This window comes from Cyprinodon variegatus, unplaced genomic scaffold (assembly GCF_000732505.1).
Source record: "Cyprinodon variegatus isolate N-32 unplaced genomic scaffold, C_variegatus-1.0 Scaffold89, whole genome shotgun sequence".
NCBI classification, from domain to species: Eukaryota; Metazoa; Chordata; class Actinopteri; order Cyprinodontiformes; family Cyprinodontidae; genus Cyprinodon; species Cyprinodon variegatus.
In genome coordinates, this window is record NW_015150542.1 from 569,961 (window position 1) to 589,468 (window position 19,508).

Below are 19,508 nucleotides of genomic sequence, written 5' to 3' on the forward strand. Positions count from 1 at the left end.
TGCAATATATTTCTCATTAATAATTCTTCTGATAATATTGTAGTTTATTTTAATCTAATATGATCTTAACATGTCCTTACCGTTTTCTCTCTGAAATACTCCAAAAAATAATTAAAGCTTTCATAATATTTGCATTACCATATGGTTACCTGTTTTAATTCACTTAGCTTTTGTTATTGGTAAACATTTATGGTCTGGTTATGGTTAAAGTCTGCGCTACACAACCAAGCAACAAAATTTAAATAGAAATAAAAAATCCCGATTGCATCACTATACCCATATTCCCCATCTTTGCTTTTCAGGATCGTAAACAGCCGGACGTATGTGACAAGTTTTTTCATGACGTTCCCTTCGAGGCTGATTTTGCCTCGGACGTCCCAGAGCTGCAGGCCATGGCGGCGATGCCTGGTGTTGATGGCTTCACTATGAAGGTGGACGCTCTTTACAAAGTGAGTAGACCTCCTGTTCTCAAGTTGTTTAGGGTATCTTTTCATGATGAAAGATGAAAGAAAGAGGCGACAAAAGGGAGACCATGATAAAAAGTCTTGTGTCTGCTTCATCACCTGCAAAGAGAGATTACTTCAGATTTTAAATGTTTGGGCGGCAGCCATCATGATTAGAAAAGTTTATGTATAGTATCCACCTAGATGGCTGATCCCTTTCATGCATCTGTCTGACTGACAGGTGGAGGCGGGCCACCAGTGGTACCTGCAGGTGATCTATGTGATCGGCCCAGAGTCGCGCTCCAGCCCCAGGATTCAGCGCTCAGTGACCTATCAGCTGCACCGACCCAAACGAGACGTGGTGGACCGTAACGGCCGGCTGACGCTCGACGAATCACTAATCTACGACAACGAGGGCGACCAGGTGAAGAACGGCACCAACATGAAGTCGCTTCGCCTGGAGGTCGGCCCGTCAGCCACATTCAACGCCCATGTGGGCGGCTCTGTGGGCGGGGGGGTGGCGGCTATCACCCTGCTGGTCTTGGCGCTGCTGGCCTCCTGCTTCCTGTTCCGCCGCTGCAGAAGGTCGGCCAAAAAGGTGACGAAGGTCCCGAAAACCTGCGAGGAGTATCCGCTCAACACCAAGGTGGAGGTGTGCATGGACAAGTGCATGGAGAAGAACTTCAGCACCAAGCAGTGCACGGTGAGGAACGTCAACATCAACCGCAGCCAAGAGGCCAACGGCAAAGTGAAACAGGTCAACCTGGAAGTGAAACTCCACAACAACCTCAGCGACGGCACTGAGGTCTGAAGCACTGACGAAGGACTAATCGGTGAAAAGAGAATCAAAATATCTTATTTTCTAAAATAGGATTCGTACTTAAAGAACAGAGATGTTTTTGTTTATGTATTTTTATACCACAGTGAAAAAGGGAAGAGTGTGACGTGCAGGCGACTGGGCAAACTCAGGAATCCACAAACTGCTCAGCTGCATGGTCTTCATCTTTATTTCTGTTCTCTTCTAAATCCATATTGGTTTCACATCCATCGAGGTGAACAGTAGCTCCACACTGGTGATTTTTATCTTCTGCATAGTTACATCACACTGATATAAACGTCACTCTGCTGTATGAAGAAGCAGGCAGGAAAATACCTTCTGCTTTGCTGCATCTTCACTTCATCCATCACGCAACTAGTCCTGCAATATAAGAATCACTAAAACAACTCCTGCATCTGCTGAAGCGGCTTGAATATAAGGCACAAAGGAACGTGCTGGTGTCTGTCGCAGGCTACGCGAGTGCTGATAACTTAAAAACGAATGAAACCTTTAAGTGCGATTATGTCACAACCTTAGTTACTCCCTTCTTCACGAGAAAGAGCTTTGACTTCTTTCATTAAATGTGTTTTAAGCCTTATTTACACCTCCTTTACTCTAGATCACCAAAACACACCTAGATCTATACATATCATGCCCCGCACATCAAATATCTCTGTTAGGAGCCCTCAGTGTTCTAAGTAAGACCGCATCAAGACCTCATTATGACCTTTCCAAACCCTACCTATTTTTGCAACAATCTTCAGACCATAAGCTTCAATTAGTTTCTTAACTTGGTTACAGCGAGCCAACTGTGTTTTTATAATTTTTTAGGGTTTTTACGGCACAAGTTGTTCATTTTCTGTAGGTAGAAGAGGGGGTGAGAGACATGCAGCGAAGGACCACAGGTCAGATTCGAACCCAAGTCGGTTGAGGACTAAGGCCTCCATACGTGGTTCGCATGCTCCTACCACTGCGTCACCGAAGCACCCCATGTGTGTTCTTATTAAAACAACATCAAGACCTTTTACCTTTGCTTATTGTGCTCTGTCTTGCCATTGGGGACGCTTGTGTCCCTAATAAAGCCGGGCATACACTGTACGATATTTTCAATCGTTGCATTCAGCTTTAGCTCAAACTGTGTGGCAAGCCACAGGGTTTAAAGGTTCACAGCTTACGATGTACATTCTTGCACTGTACGGACCGACGCTCTAATGCGATCTATCCTGCTCATACTGTACGTCAATCTGGAGGAAGTAGAAACCGAACTCCCCTGTTTGGACATGCGTAGTGCGTGAAGTTCTGGTAAATCGGCTCGTAGACGCCCGTAGCTCTGCCTCAACAGCAGGATTTGTCCATGAACACCTTACAACGGCCGATATCAAAGATGTTTGATTTTCTCCCGACCTTATGATTCCTGATCGGGAGTTGGTCGTGAGAGGCTAATGTCCATCATTACCCCCTGTATATTACATGACGCAGGACGCACGATGAGGCTGAAACTCGGCACAATCCAAAAAATTCTCGCACAACTGGAAAATCTGCCCAGAAAAGGGCAAAAATTCGTACAGTGCATACCTGCCATAAGACAGTATCAATACTTCAACAAGACTCTGCTTCCGTCTCTGCCACTTGCATTGTGTTATATCCAGGTAATAAATCCTCTGTGATCCATTGGTCATGCCTCTTCAACCTCTAACTTGATGCTCTTTGTGCTCCCATTATCACCTGGTCAGGATCTTGCAGGTTTCTTTGTTTTACGTTGGGGGGGGTCTTCATTCAGTGTTAAAGTGGGGGTTTAAACATCTGTATTTACTGCCATTTTGACGTTTTTCTCCTATGCCCATACCTGTACTGTATTCACACAGCTGCCAGTTTTTAAGTGCCATGCAGTATTTTGTTCTTACGTGACTGAAAACAGGTCATCCAAAGTATTTCGACTGAAGAGCGTAGGAGTGTTTATTTCCATGTGATTGTTCCAAATCCATCCACCTGACTGACAGCTTCAGCCTTACTACCTTTTGAGTGAAAAGAAACGCTTTTTAAACATGTATTTTATATGATTGGTGTCTCTGCCTGCATTTGTTCGACCCAAAGACTCATGGTTCAGCATCTCAGTTACTTTTGATTCATTTATGCATCACTGAATTACTCTTGTCTGATGTGTTATATCACAGCCCAGCTACTGATGTTATGTTTTAAAGTGTTTGACACTGGTTTGTTTGTGAAATATATGTATTTTTTTTCTTAAAATAAGTGTATGTTACCTTGTTTTTGCAGTTAAGTAACACACCTTACCAACGGAATAAGATGATTTACGTTTAAAATAAGAAAAAGCAGCCCCTTCATCTTATTTAAAGGGTTTAATGTGTAATTATCTTATTTTAAGGCCAGAAATACTCATTCCATTGGCAGAAAATGTTGTTTACCTGCTCAAATTAAAGACAAGTACACTTATTTTAAGAATTACCGGTATGTACTTATTTTAAGATCAGTTTTTGTGATTTATTTTTCTGCTCTCACCATTTCTTTTTTTAACATGTGTGCCTATTAAACATGAACATGGGGGAATTTTGGGGGAAATATATTTTTGGTGCTATAACATTTGGAGAACACAGTAATATTAGTATGATGCCTGTATTTGGTGCCTTTTTTTTACTAATAAAACCTAGAAAATTTCAAATGTGTTTGAATTATTTATCTATAATTGTTCATCTGTGACATGAAAACTTTTTCCTGGTGGGAAAATTCAAACATTCAAAAGTCGAAAACATTGACATCACTGTTGTTTGACTTTTTCTTTATGTTTCTCTTTTAAGACTTTTAAGGATTTTTCTGTGAAATATTTATCCAAAGAGCCGCAGTGCGGATTCTTCTTCACCACTTTTTTAATTCTTTCATATTGACACAAGAAGTTTTTGCTTTCACACACCTCTGCTCCTCTTTAATGGTGACTAGTCTGCTAATTGGATTGAAATCCGTCTGAAACCTGAGCTGATTTCACTAGAATGCAAAAAAGATCCATCTAACCCAGTCTAAAAATCTTATACCAATCCAAGAAGCTTCTTTTAAGATAATATAATATGCAACCATAGGTTCTGTTAGATTATATATCTATTTCTTAGTTTAGTGTTGCACTGATACCAGTATCGGGCGGGGCCCCGATCCAGCACTAAAATGGTGGTATCGGTATTAGCAAGTACCAACAAATAGGGCACTGATACCATTTTGAGAGCCAAAAGTTTATTCAACTATTTTCATCCATTCCAGGTTGGCAATAAAAACTTTTACTGGATTCACTTTGTATTAGTCTTTTTCCTGCTTCACAAAGGTAGGCAGCAGCTTGACAAAGCCATGATGGCAATTATTTTACATCCAAGTAGTATCTAGTTCTTCATATAAATACACACACACATTGGCTGATACCGATACAGCACAACCAGGTGTCGAGGCAAAAAATTGGCATTGGTGCAACACTACTTAGTATAGCAACCTTAAAAGAAGATCAAAAATATTTTTTGGACAGATATAATATTATAATACTTGGTTAGATGGACAATTTTTGCAGTGTATACTTTAATAAAATAAGTAAAGTTTGTGCCAAACTACACTAAATTACTGTAATAGGCATGTTGTCTTTATGCACAGAAGCAAAATACATTTCTCATTGCCATTATTATTTACTTTCACTTCTGATACTTTCAGCCATAGCTCTATAGGTTGTGCTCTTTTAAAAGTAGGGGGTGGGACTGTGTTAGCTGATGTGTCCCTGAAGGCGTCACCTAACATGCCAAACAGGTTGGCCAACCGTTTGCTCTACAGGTAGATTTGGAGTCTCCACGACAGCTGCAGGTGTGGCAGAAAGAAACGTTTTATTTGAAAGACTAAGAAAAAGGTGAGTTTCTCTCTTTATTTGTTAGTTTTCCTTGTGAGTTGCTGTTTTCTTACCAGTTTACCTGTTGTAAGTAGGGTTAAAGAGCCTGGCATTCAATCATTTTACAGTCTCATCCCTGAATGAGAGCTGCTTTCAGCTGCCTTGGTCCAATGCTAAGCTATTATCCATTTACACAATGACATATGTGCATTTTTCCTGTTTTTCTTGCTACTCAAAGATAAGTTGTTACATTCCACAGAGAAACCGTCACATTCTCTACATACATTGAAGGCAGTAAATGTATGTTTGATTTAATCTATTTTTGATTCAGATTGCAGTGAGATACAGCATACATTTACAAATGACTGAACAAACTGAATAAATGTTTGAGTTTTGAAAATTGAAATAGGGGCCTTATTTTATGAATATTTAAATGTCACTGAGACTTTGTTTTAATGTCTAACAGAAGAACCGCCTCATCATGGGATCTTTATGGGTGAGAAAGGTTCTTATTTGGTGCTTTCAATGTTATTCAAAATCCCCCCCAGGTATGTTAAAACATCTCCTATTTGCAGGATGACCTAGAGGGTCTTGTGAACTCACCTGTGTCGTCTTCTGCTCAAGTAGGTCCTTCCCTCCATTACCTTGTTGAGTTTTAAATGACAGACAGAAGACTGGTTTGTAGTTAACGGTTAAATGGATATGTTCTTTAGAACGGACACAGAGGAACCATCAAGCCTAAAGCAAATTTCGATGCTAAAGAAGATGCTGCAGCTCTGAAAGAAGCCATTGAAGGATTCGGTAAAATCTTCAAATCACTTTAGAGTATATTTGCTTTTATTTTATTGGTTGAAACTCGATGCTGAACTTTATATATATATATATATATATATATATATATATATATACATGCTGGCTTTTTGTCTTCAAAAACTCCGTGATGATAGATAAGATTTTGGTATGAGGCTGCTGTGTGGGTTGAACAATATAATAAAAAACAGAATGAGTTATAGTGTTATATTCCACAGTATTTTATGTATATATAGTATATATTTTTTATTTTTCTTGTCGTTCATAAGATGCTAAAGATGTTTTCCACATGGTAATTTCTTGTTTTAACCTGTTAACACACCTGATCAAACATCTGCAAAAGCCTGAGTTAGATCAGCTGCTGTTCTTTAACCCTTTGGCGGGTGCAGCCTACAGCCACATGCTGCCTTACGTATAAGGCTGCTAATTATGAAGCGCCATATGCGTCCTTCAGACGGGATGTGACAGCTTAAAGGTTAGCATTGACTATTTTAGCTGGATGTATCCCTGTTACACTTCTCCTGCTGTTAATATTTATTTCTGTGTCTCAGATTCATTGATGTGAAATATTATTTTTTCTCAGCTTCTATGTCTTCCTTTTGCTTAAGCTGTTCCACTTTTTTTTATTTTAGTTTTGGTCTTAAATAAATTGCTTTTTAAAGATGTTTTTTTTTTTGCAGTTTATTAAACTGTTTGGTTTTAGTCTTCAACTTCAACTGATAATAAGAAAAGAAATTTAAAACCCAGCTAAGTTCTATCCAAAATAAACTTGCACAAACTGTCTTTATTTGCTTTTGCTGCTGTATAGATTGCTCATGGCAGTGAAGGAGAAGCTGCAGACCTGCTTTTTTTACTTGTTCTCATGGAATCAATCAAACTAAACAATTAGCCTGTTTCTCTTACACTTTTAGGAACTAATGAGAAGGTCCTGATTGAAATTTTGACACAAAGAAGCAACGCTCAAAGGCAGCTCATCTGTAAAGCATATGAAAAAGAGACTGGCAGAGTAAGATTTCTTTCATTCTTCCATTTTTCCGTATGACTTTAAAGGGTGAAACTCCCTGTGAACATGATGGAAACTAGAGTGTTAGATTGGAAAATGTCAAAGCATGATTTGTTTAGATTAACGCCCCCTGCTACGCACTCCCCTCACTATAAACAAATTAGTTTGAAAGCAAATTAAACGGGCAGATCCAGGCAGGAAGAAGAATGAAGGAAAGGCCCGATTCTCCAGTGTTATTATAGCAATGTTAAACATGACTAACACAACAATCATTCATTGTAGGCATGAGAAGAAAATAGGCTTCAATTCATAATATTTCTTTTTTTTTTTTTTATGTGCACATTGCAGGTTATTTTTATATCCTTACAATTTTATGTCATGCTGTTTATGTTGCTGGCTGCAGGATATCAGGAAAACAGTATTAGTGATTGTCACTGTGATGATATCAATTACAGTATATTAAATCAATTATTTCCATAACAGCGACAGGGCTTTATATCTTCTCGTCAAAGACTGATGTAGCATTCTCTTAATAACTTTACCACGTATACCTTCTACAAAAATAATACTGAGTCAAAGTCACACCTATAATATAAAAGCCTCTTAAGTAATTTGCAAACACTTATTGCAGCTAAGTGAATTACACAAGATTTAAATAGTCCTTTGAGAAGTAGCTCTCAGGGTGTGTTTTGGGTGTGTCTCTGCAGCAACACTCCTTACTTAAATGAATTAAAGATTAAAAGTATTCAGTACTTGATGCTGGGGGAGTAATTGCAATCATTTGAATCAGGTGTGTTGGAGCAGAGAGACATCAAGAATACGAAGGAAGGTCGTAATAACACCTGCAATATATTGTGCAGCTCTAATATTTTTGGTTTTTGCTACAAATTCAATGTATCATTGATCATTGAATCAAAAGAGGGAACAGGAGGTATATAAGCAAAACCAAAGATTTAAAATTCAGACTGAATTCTTGCTGAAACATCTGTTTCCAGTCATTATTATGCCTTTAAATACCTTACAGGAAGAATATCTTTAAAGTTAATGTGGAAAATGTGAAACTCATTCATTTTAGATGGTCTGTAATTATGTTTCCCTTACATACTTGCTCAGATTCTCCTGCTGTTTAATACAATCAGCCATCAGGTTCTGTGTTGGGTCATCTTACCTGGGTTCAGGTGGCGGTGGAGTGTATTTGCATAGGTGTGGTGGCGCAGAGCACAGTGAAAGTAAACCTTTAAATACTGACAGCCTTGTTTGCACCACAGACGCTGGAAAAAGACCTGAAAGGAGACACCGGTGGCGACTTTGAAGACCTTCTGGTGGCGCTTATCACTCCCCCAGCAGCGTTTGACTGCCATGAAGTCATACGGGCCATGAAAGTCTGCTTCCTACTGAAATATATTATAATATATTTTTTTCTTTAAAATAGTTTATCATTTTACCATGTAATTTGAGTTATACACATACAATACATAAGCTTTAAAGGTCTAACCTGAACCGTAAAACAAAGTTTCTGCCTTGCAGGGAGCCGGTACAAAAGAGAAAATCCTGATTGAAATATTTGCCTCCAGGACCAACCAACAAATCAGAGCTATTCAGGAGGTCTTCTTAAAAGGTTTGGCAGCATTATTAGTTTTATTCCTTTTTTTCTTTTTTTTTTTGTAGAAAACAGAGTCTCAATCCTATTCTATTGATTCTATGTCTTTCTCTGCAGAAGAAGAGAAGAAGCTGACGGATGAGCTGGAGAGCGATGTCTCTGGAGATTTATCCAAAGCGCTTCTCATCCTCGCAGGGGTAAAAAGAAGGAAAAATTACCCTAACAAACTTACCCTACAATGATGGTTAACAATGATGGAAGTGCATCATTAAGCAGAGATGAAATCCTGCTTAATGATAAAAGTTCTGCTTTTATTTCCAGGCTGAGAGAGATGAGGACAATTCTGTAAACGTAGAAAAGGCAAAGCAAGATGCTGAGGTAGAGTACAAGACATAAGTGAACCAAAAATAGTACAAATGTCTATATTTTGGAGTTACAAAGTTCAAATGTTTGTATTTTTTCTCTCTTAGACCCTTTACAAAGCCGGGGAGAAGAAGTGGGGCACAGATGAGTCCAAGTTTATCGAGATCCTGTGCAGAAGAAGCATTCCTCAGCTCAGACAGAGTCAGACCTCGTTTAATAAAGGATTTATAACCCCATTGGGGTCGCCAGCATTATAAGAATAGTAAAGCAAGGCTTTGTTTTCTGCAGCTTTCTTCGAGTACTTGAACATCAGTGGAAAGACGCTGCAACAGAGCATCGAAGGAGAGATGTCTGGAGAGCTGGAAGAGCTGCTGGTGGCTATTGGTAAACTGGACCATAGAATCACTGGAAGAAATACTTTACCCAAACCTGCGCTGGCAGTGTTTCATTTGCTGCGCTCCATTTTTGCTAACTTCATTTTTTCTGTAACTTGGTATTTGTGCAGTGAAATGCGCCAAGAGTTTACCCGTGTACTTTGCAGAACTCCTGCATGAGAGCATGAAGGTAATCAGCTGCTGTTTCCATTTGGAAATCACACCTCATTCTTGGCTAGTTAGCGAACAAGTTGCTGACGGTCCATGATTTCTTCAGAAATATGTTGTTTTTCCATAGTTAAACTGCTTAAGTTGGAGATTTATTGGAAGGATCCCCATTAGCTACAGCTATACTGCAGCTATGCTTCCTGGGGTCCTGAAAAATATATATATCAAAAACAAAACAAAGAATACAACAAATAAATGAAAGGGAAAGAAAAGAAAAAAAACATATACAAATACATATACAATATATAAACATTTGCACATACATATGTGCCCTCATGTGGGCATAAAAATATACACAAATTGAAAAACACAATCTACACTCACACCTGTAAACATACCTACACATATACATACATATTCGCACACAAATATAAATGAATATAACATTCAATTATATCATTTTTATAGATGCTGTTTTAGATATAATTTAAATTTATTGACATTATTAGCAAGCAGGATGTGTTTTGGCAGATTATTCCATTCTTTCATACCTCTAAACACAACAGTTTTTTTTTATGGCATTTCTTCTCACTATGGGTAAAGTGAAATTACCTTTAACACAGGTTTTTATGTTTTAGCTCTATAGAATACATTTCAGAAAGGATAAAGTTTCAGTTTAATTCAGTTTTCAGTTAACTTTATTTATATAGTGCAACTTTACAACAAGTCTTATTTAAAGGCACCTTACAGACAAAATTCATTGGTTTCAAAGTGTTTTTGTACACTGGAAAAAAATCAAAATGTAGATAGACATTTTTTTCTTAAAATAAGTGCATTTGTTCTTATATTGAGGAGGTAAAAGAGACATTTTGCCACTAGAACAAGACACTTTACATTTAAAATAAGAAAACACATTTGCATTGTTATTTTATGTGCATATTATCTAAATACCTTATTTTAAGAGTAAAAATACTAATTCCATTGGCAAATTATCCAATTTACCTGCTCAAATTATGGGTAAATACACTTAATTTAAGACGTTTTTTTACTTATTTCTAGATTGTTTTTCCAGTGTATCTAAGGAAAACAAGCTAATTGCATCGACTCATTGACACAACAGCAATCCCTTGCGCAGAGCATGCATATAGAGACAGTGGAGAGGAAAAAGTCTTTTAAAAGGAAGAATCCTCCAGTAGAACCAGGCTCAGCTTTTGGAAGGTTTACACAGGTTGCCCTCTATATGACAAAGCACTAAGGGGAGCTCCAGACAGTCATCCATAGAGGATTTTGTGGTACGCACAATCAATAGATATCCACCCTTCTTTGGATATCTGCAACTCCTCTCAGCTGCCTTCTAGCTCTGGTCGATGGTTGAGTGAAGGCTGATTTATGGCCTGGACTTGTATTTTTTTGTATTTTAATTTTTTTGTATTTTATATACTCTAATAATCCCAGAGGGAAATTACTTCCATGCATTTAACCCATCCCCTTGGGGAGCAGTGGGCGTGGGGGATTGAACTCACAACCTCAGGATTCAAAGCCCTATGCCCTTACCACTAGGCCGCCACTCCACCTGTAGTCTTCATAAATCCTTCAGAAGGCAGCTGTCTTAATATTAGGATTAAAATAAACACAGAGGGATACTGATTTCTAATTTCATGGCAGTTGGCTGCAGTACACATTAGCGTTTCACAGTAAAACTAGTTAAATATGTTCATATTCCATTCATCCACACTCTGTATAATTTTCTTCTCCCTTCCACTAATAATCAGGAGGTGTAAATATTTTTATGGACCCCTGTATGTTAATGATACTGATTATTTCTTATTAAAAAACCTCATCAGATGTAATGTAGGAATCCTTAAAAGGTTTATTTATTTTCCTTGTGCCAATCACCTGTTGTTTTGTTAGGGGGGCGGTACCCATGAATCCACTCTGACCCGGATCCTGGTGAGCCGATCTGAGATCGACCTGCTGGACATCAGAGCGGAGTTCAAGAAGCTCTATGAAGAATCTCTGTTCTCTGCCCTCGATGTGAGTCGGACCACAAAGACAGATTTAAAGTCATTTTTCATCTTTTTTTTCATCTCCAGTTCTATTTTATCAGCGAGTCGAATTTAACCGAGTTAAAAACTTGTGGAATATTCAGATTGGAATTAATTTGCTGCCTTTCAAAAACAATATAGACTTTAATGAAATCAAGCATTAACCAAGGAGTTTGCTTGAGATCCTGTTTTTTTTATTTGCTTCTCTTTTTTAACTCATAAGAATAGAAATTAAATTAAAAAAAAAACATTCAAACTTTATATTTACTCCATCTGACCATCAATATTTAATTGATTTCAGTTCAAACTCTCTCTAACTGACTCAACTTTTACTGCTGTTTAAAAATCGTGAAAGAGTAACAACCCTCATCTGAACCAAATTAAAAACTAAAAATAGATCCTGTTTTTAGTTTTTATATGTTTACTGAAATATCCTTTAGGCAGTAATTCTAATTAACTTCTATCAACCTTACTGTCTTGATCACAGATGTGTACGAAGATCTGTGACTTTTTAATGACTTGCTAAATCTGAACCCTGGCTCACAGTTTTAGATATACCTGTTTAAAAACAATTAAATAAGGCTTCTCTTTACATAGCCGTTATCATAAATCCTATCAAAACAATTTATGCAGAATAATGTAACATATTTTTTGTTTATTTATGTGATTTAAACTAATTTTTTTTGTAATGTTCTGCAGTCTGATGTGGGAGGAGAGTACGGCGATTGCATCAAGGCGATCTGTGGAGGAGATGACTAACACAGCATCCATCTAAAGCTACAAAAAAGGATGTTTTCTTTCTCATACAGTCATTCGTGATCAGGGGTTTTTCTAATTAGAGGTTTAATCATGAATTTTAAAAAAGGTAATTAATTAAATGTAATAATTAAACTTGATTTATAAATGATTAATTTAAGAGGTATTTAAAAAAATTAAAACGTACCAGGCTGATAGGACTTTTTAATCAACATTTATCAACACTTCAGTTTAACAAAACTAATTTAAAAGGTGAAAATAACATCCCATATGGAAGGAAAATAATGCATTTGGTTTAAAATGTTTGCACAGTTCTATTTTATGCCAAAATATATATTAAACTGCCTTATCTTGAAAAAGAAGGAAAAATAAACTTTGTTTTGTTTTTTCCTTTGAAATATACTGTTTTTTCCCCCTTATTTTTGAAATAAGATTTTTGTTTATGTCTCTTATCAGCTAAAATAAATAAATAAATAAATAATTTTACCAATCACTATAGAAAATGTAGATTTTCTTTTTATCTGGATTTAATGAAAAATGTCATTGTCTTTTTCTACTGCTAAGGTCCTGACCGTGACCATTCAGCAAATGTATCACCAGAGGGCGCAGTTTATGCTTAAAAAAGGAACATAAAGACTCAGTTTATGTTATCCTCTACATCATCTTACTATATTGAACTTGAAGCTGATCGTTGCTGTGGAAAGCTGCAGGCATCTGGTAGTACATGTGGCTTCAATCATCTTTTAGTCATTCTGTTTGTTTCTACTCAGTTTGATCCACATCTCACTTCCTTTGTGCATGGTGCCAATAGTCCTTATTACACTTCATTCTTTAACTTATTGACTATTGTTAGTAAACAGTTGTAAGTATTGAACTAAATCCAACATATCAAATACAACCTTAATCTTTTCCATCTTTATTGACATACATATGTAAAATACACTGTAGAGCAGGGGTCTTCAACGTTTTCCAGGCCAAGGACCCCCAAACTGATGGTGAGATGGAGCGGGGACCTCCTAATTATATATGTATTGTATGAAATTATGTTATATCAAACTAGTCCTATAGTCACTATATTACAGATGGAGTAATGTAACAGAAGTAATTTCTCCCTGGGATTATTAAAGTATTTCTGATTCTGATTCTTGGTTGATGGGACAGGTGTTGTGAACGAAACGGTGCCCAGCTTGAAAGAGCTTCTGTGTGTCGCTGAATGTGTGCATTGATGACTGAAAGACATCTTCTGCCTCCATTTATCTGTTTACTACAGTGTGTTGAATTCATGTTAATGTGGATTTAAAGACATTTCAATTAATGGAAAGAATTGCAGGGGGGGGGATATATAAAAAAGTCTAATCAACCAAAACTTTCGTGACTGTTGAAGACCTCCGGAAAAACTGATGGTGAAGCTGTAACAGATCTACCTAAGAGATTCCTTTGGTGATAACCTCGGTGCTTTCTGAACTCTTTCCAACTCTTGCTAATTATAATAATCAGATACTAAAGAGATGGTATCAGAGACCAAGTCTCTTGCACAAAAACCTAGGTCTGAAGCAAAGTTCATGACCCAGCGGAACCACAGTGCTATAAACTAGAGCTACAGGAAACCCAACATAATTTTAGGATGTAATGGAAGCTCCTAAAAGAAAAGCAATGGAGTCCTTATTCAATTAAAACTATTGAAAAGTTAAGTTTATTTGACCTTTTGGATGCACTTAACAAGCAAGGGAAAAAATGATAACTAAACTTAGTAAAAATCCCAATACCCCAAAAGCAAATAATCCATTGTGAAAAGATGAGCGAGCTGCATAGACGTTTCTTCAGAAGTTTACCTAAATCTTCCTGAAAGTATAGTTCATTGTCTATTTCGCATTGACAGACAAATCAGTAGCCTGACAAAAATTTCTGTCAGAGTATACCGGAGTGTGTTAGTGATAAAAACTAATTGGCTCCGAATAGTTGCTGCTAATGCTCTGGGAATTCCTAAACATCAAGTTAAGACGAATGGTTTATCCTTAACTGTGTTTTCTTGGTCTTCAAATACTCAGTGGATCCTGTTTTTTCAGTAGAGGGCATAATTGGTATACATTTTATTCAGAGACACCCACAGTTGCTGGAAGCCAAGTTAGATAACACTTTGAGAGGGTTTTAGACTCTAGGTAGGGGACAGCGTCCAACAGATAATAGTCTCACATAAAACAACAGCTAGGGTAGCAGGCAGTATTCCTTCATCCTACATTTCCAATCAACGTTAGACGTTATCTCACCTTTTGGTAATATTAAGAGGCAGCAGATTTTTTTTAGTGGATCTGGACAGATGTTGAACAGGTTTTCAGTTGATTAAAATACAGAGCTGTAAGGTACCTTAGCAAAAAGTAGTTTACTTGAAGTATACTAAATTGGGACATTTTGAATTTTTTCTAAAGTAACTTAAAGTATACTTTAGTAAACACTTTTTATACTTCTCAATGTAAGTCAAGTACACTTGACTCTACTATTGTTAAGTATATGAAATAAGTAAACTCTAAGTGCACCCCCTGATTCTAAGTATGAAATTAGTGCACTTTTAGTATGCTTGAATAAACTACTTTTTGCTACTAGGATTTTGGATAAACTTGACAAAAGCAAGGTGTTTCCAGAGGGTGATGAAAATCTTGGTTATGCAAATAGGTATGAGATCAAGTTAGCAGATAAAGCAACTGTCAAACAACCTTATAGTCGTTTAGCTCTTTATAAGTACAAAGAAGTACAGGAACCAATTTCTTTACTTTTATAGGAGACATTTAAAGGGCCTACTCCTCACCAGTATGGTGTTCCACAAAGCCGCTGACAGCTTTGGCTTATAAATAGACGTTCAATCTCAAAACTCAGAGCAATACGTTTCCCTTTCTTCACAACAATAACAGTTCTGATGTTTTGAAAGGTGCAAAAACAATTCTTGACACTAATCTGGTAAGTGGGTATCACCAAGAGGCCATGGATAAGGAAGATAGATGTAAGGCTGCTTCTTTCAAGCTTTTCTGGGCTGTTTTAGTTATTTAACACAGGTATGTGATGGCCCTGCAATGTTTCAAAGATAGCTGCAGGTAACTATTGCAGTTCTCATCAACATCTGAGTACCTCTTGGAAAAGTTGGACATAGATTATGAGTGTTTGAGGTACACAGGGTTAAAGGAAAAGTAGGTGGAATTTCATTTTTTGCCAAAGGAAGGTAAATCCTACGTTTCTGCAGAGGGTGTTTTAACAGATCCCTCCAAAAGCAGCAGTAATGGAATCACCTTTTAACTTTAAAGAAATGCAATCATTTCTCAGCCCATATACCATAAAGATATGTGGTTTCTTAAAAAGGATGTAGCCGCACTGAACTAAGAAGCATGATCATCTACATGTGTTTGGTTTTAGACCCAAACATTGCCTGACATAGTGCCAGAGACCCATTGATGTAAAATGTGAATATTGTGTCCTTTATAGGTATCCTGTAGGGCAGAATTTCTTAATCCTGATCCTAAAGGCAAACTTTACTACATGTTTCTCTGCCCCCCCACACCTGAACTGAATAAAAGGTCATCAATAGCATTTTGTAGCCTGAGGGAAGACACATCTAAGACATCGAGGAAAATGGTCCCTGGGGACCAGGGTTCAGAAACCCTGCTGTAGGGTACCCTGTGTGGTCATAAGGAGCGGAATGAACCGGGCTAAAATACAGGAGAGATTACCCCCATTCTAGAGGGTGACATAGGAGTGGGTTTCCACTCTCCTCCCATCCCAGTAACACAGATAAAATCCTGTCATTTTCCAATTCTGGGCCAGAGTAAAACAAAATCCAATATGTAACATCCAATCTCAAGGTAAAAATGACTTCAGCTCCTATGTCACTCTTGGTAATTAAAAGAAAAAATATCAACTACAGAAAAATGGTTGCATCAATCCTATGATTTCCTTTTGCTGTTGTTTTTTTTAAAAGGGAAAAATCTGTCTGAACTACTTTTTTATTTTTTATTCTGTTCTTTAAAATCCAAGTATTGCACATAAAGGATGCTCGATGCAACTGCTTTAGTGTCTGATGCCTTGTTTATTTTAGTCACATTTGGTTGCATCCACTTGGAGATGCTCAGCTTCTCTCCTCACTCCATCGTTTTTGTGGTTTAACATCCATTTTCAGAGAACATGATGTAACCTGAACTATGACATTTACATAACAGACACTCCTACACACCTTAAATACAAGATGTTCCATTCTTTTTTAATAAAAAATAAAAATTTCCAGGGTGAAACAAAGCTATAAAGACTTCCAAACCAGTAAATACCACAACCTTCTCTCTACATCAACACTTAATTGTGTTTTAGTGGTTGTGTTTTAAACATGAATATTAAACTTTGCTGGTTGTAATATTAATTTTAATGTGTGAAGTAGAGAATGTTCAATGTTCAACATTTCCAGGCCAAGGACCCCCAAACTGATGGTGGGACGGAGCGGCGACCCCCATATACACTCACCGGCCACTTTATTAGGTACCCCATGCTAGTAACTGGTTGGACCCCCTTTTGCCTTCAGAACTGCCTCAATTCTTTGTGGCATAGATTCAACAAGGTGCTGGAAGCATTCCTCAGGGAGTTTGGTCCATATTGACATGATGGCATCACACAGTTGCCGCAGATTTGTCGGCTGCACATCCATGATGCGAATCTCCCGTTCCACCACATCCCAAAGATGCTCTATTGGATTGAGATCTGGTGACTGTGGAGGCCATTTGAGTACAGTGAACTCATTGTCATGTTCAAGAAACCAGTCTGAGATGATTCCAGCTTTATGACATGGCGCATTATCCTGCTGAAAGTAGCCATCAGAAGTTGGGTACATTGTAGTCATAAAGGGATGGACATGGTCAGCAACAATACTCAGGTAGGCTGTGGCGTTGCAACGATGCTCAATTGGTACCAAGGGGCCCAAAGAGTGCCAAGAAAATATTCCCCACACCATGACACCACCACCAGCAGCCTGAACTGTTGATACAAGGCAGGATGGATCCATGCTTTCATGTTGTAGACGCCAAATTCTGACCCTACCATCCGAATGTCGCAGCAGAAATCGAGACTCATCAGACCAGGCAACGTTTTTCCAATCTTCTATTGTCCAATTTCGATGAGCTTGTGCAAATTGTAGCCTCAGTTTCCTGTTCTTAGCTGAAAGGAGTGGCACCCGGTGTGGTCTTCTGCTGCTGTAGCCCATCTTCCTCAAAGTTTGACGTACTTTGCGTTCAGAGATGCTCTTCTGCCCACCTTGGTTGTAACGGGTGGTTATTAGAGTCACTGTTGCCCTTCTATCAGCTCGAACCAGTCTGGCCATTCTCCTCTGACCTCTGGCATCAACAAGGCATTTCCGCCCACAGCCGCTCACTGGATGTTTTTTCTTTTTCGGACCATTCTCTGTAAACCCTAGAGATGGTTGTGCGTGAAAATCCCAGTAGATCAGCAGTTTCTGAAATACTCAGACCAGCCCTTCTGGCACCAACAATCATGCCACGTTCAAAGTCACTCAAATCACCTTTCTTCCCCATACTGATGCTCGGTTTGAACTGCAGGAGATTGTCTTGACCATGTCTACATGCCTAAATGCACTGAGTTGCCGCCATGTGATTGGCTGCTTAGAAATTAAGTGTTAACGAGCAGTTGGACAGGTGTACCTAATAAAGTGGCTGGTGAGTGTATATGTATATTGTATGAAATTGTGTTATATCAGACTGGACCTATAATCACTCTAACAGGGGCGGAGCTAGATGGGGGGCCAGGGGTTGCCATGGCCACCTTTAGCCAATCATTGGAGACCCTATTTAATTTTTTTCGCCCTCTAATACAAACTGTGGCAGCAGTAATACTCTCAAGAGGAATGTTCAATCTTATCAAGAATTTAAATTTTTTATATATTAACAGTTACTTGACAACCAAAAAGCTATGGTTAATTATGCACAAAAAATACTAACATTAAAGTTGATATATATACAGAATTCATGCTCTTTTAAGAACTAAATCTTGTGTTATATTAGATAAAGAGATAATCATGTGTCTCTGCAAGTCATCTAGTCTTCAGTGAAATCATAGATAAATAACTACTTCAATAATAACCTTAAAAAAAATCCATTTAATGTAGATATGAGTACATGTAAATATGAATTTTTAGCTGAACAATTTTTGATAAAAGTAAGTAACTGCGGATCCAGACATTTGAATTTAGAAAGGTTCCTGGAGAGGTAGAGAAATGTCTTCAAATCTTGGAAACCAAGTCCAGTGGATTTTTAAAATTTTTTTAATTTATTTAATTTATCTTTTTAAACCTTTACGGAAAAAGTAGGTAAGTAATGACAATGGGAAAGATGTTCACACCAGACATTTTGTCCACTATACCTTTTATTTAGACAGCATGGATGTTTAAATCCATCCATCTCATTTTATAACACGCTTAATCCCAATTGGGGTCGCGAGGGGTGCTGGTGCCTATCTCCAGCTGTCTACGGGTGAGAGGTGGGGTACACCCTGGACAGGTTGCCAATCCATCGCAGGGCAACAGAGACAAACAACCATTCATGCACACCTAAGGAGAATTTAGAGAAGCCAATTAACCTAAAAGTTATGTTTTTTAGACCATGGGATGAAGCTGGAGTAACCAGTGAGAACCCACGCATGCTCAGGGAGAACATGCAAACTCCAAGCAGAAAGACCTCGGGCCGGGAATCGACCCCAGAACCTTCTTGCTGCAAGGCAGCAGTGCTACCCACTGCACCGCCAAGATGTATAAATATGTGCATCAATTTGTCAGCAAAGGCTATAGGAAAGTATAGTGTGTCTTTCTTTAGAAAATATGGATATTGAGCTTGTTCCTGTTGGAAAAGTGTAGATTGACCCTGAGGTTCTGGTGCCTATCCACTTTTGGACACCCCTCAGTGTGCATTGGTTTTTGACTGGCCACCCCTATTAAAATTTTCTGGCTACGCCTCTGCACTCTAATACAGATGGAGTAATGTAGCAAAGGTAATTTCTACCTGGGATTATTAAAGTATTTCTGATTCTGATACCTGGTTGATGGCGTTGTGCTGTGAATGAAACGGTGCCCAGCTTGAAAGAGCTCCTGTGTGTTGCTGAATGTGTGCATTGATGACTGAAAGACATCTTCTGCCTCCATTTATCTGTTTACTACAGTGTATTAAATTCATGTTAATGTGTGTTTAAAGACATTTCAATTAATGGAAAGAATTGCAGGGGG

The 19,508-nt window shown here is 38.0% G+C and overlaps 2 protein-coding genes across 2 annotated transcripts in view; both read left to right on the plus strand.

Moving 5' to 3' along the window:
- The window catches only part of fras1 (Fraser extracellular matrix complex subunit 1), a 352,266-nt gene extending 348,342 nt beyond the window's left edge, over positions 1 to 3,924 (plus strand). Inside the window, exons 71-72 of the mRNA XM_015373599.1 lie at positions 303 to 449; positions 685 to 3,924. Of these exons, the coding sequence (XP_015229085.1) occupies positions 303 to 449; positions 685 to 1,254 (717 nt within the window). The 3' untranslated portion in view covers positions 1,255 to 3,924. The remainder of the gene's footprint in view (positions 1 to 302; positions 450 to 684) is intronic.
- Positions 3,925 to 5,043: 1,119 nt separating this feature from the next.
- Positions 5,044 to 12,349, plus strand: anxa3 (annexin A3). Its single transcript, XM_015373612.1, has 14 exons — positions 5,044 to 5,152; positions 5,598 to 5,627; positions 5,707 to 5,754; positions 5,845 to 5,932; positions 6,853 to 6,947; positions 8,213 to 8,326; positions 8,472 to 8,562; positions 8,662 to 8,741; positions 8,866 to 8,922; positions 9,015 to 9,108; positions 9,196 to 9,291; positions 9,413 to 9,471; positions 11,361 to 11,483; positions 12,194 to 12,349. Exons 2-14 carry the CDS (start codon positions 5,613 to 5,615, stop codon positions 12,251 to 12,253), a joined length of 1,020 nt encoding a protein of 339 aa, XP_015229098.1. The 5' UTR covers positions 5,044 to 5,152; positions 5,598 to 5,612; the 3' UTR covers positions 12,254 to 12,349.
- The last annotated feature ends 7,159 nt before the right edge of the window (positions 12,350 to 19,508 follow it).

What these genes read in the sequence shown, in the direction of transcription:
- anxa3 (XM_015373612.1), top strand. An exon ending in TCAGGAGGTCTTCTTAAAAG is followed by an intron (nt 8,563 to 8,661) that starts GTTTGGCAGCAT and finishes CTTTCTCTGCAG; the next exon opens with AAGAAGAGAAGAAGCTGACG. An exon ending in CTCTGTTCTCTGCCCTCGAT is followed by an intron (nt 11,484 to 12,193) that starts GTGAGTCGGACC and finishes AATGTTCTGCAG; the next exon opens with TCTGATGTGGGAGGAGAGTA.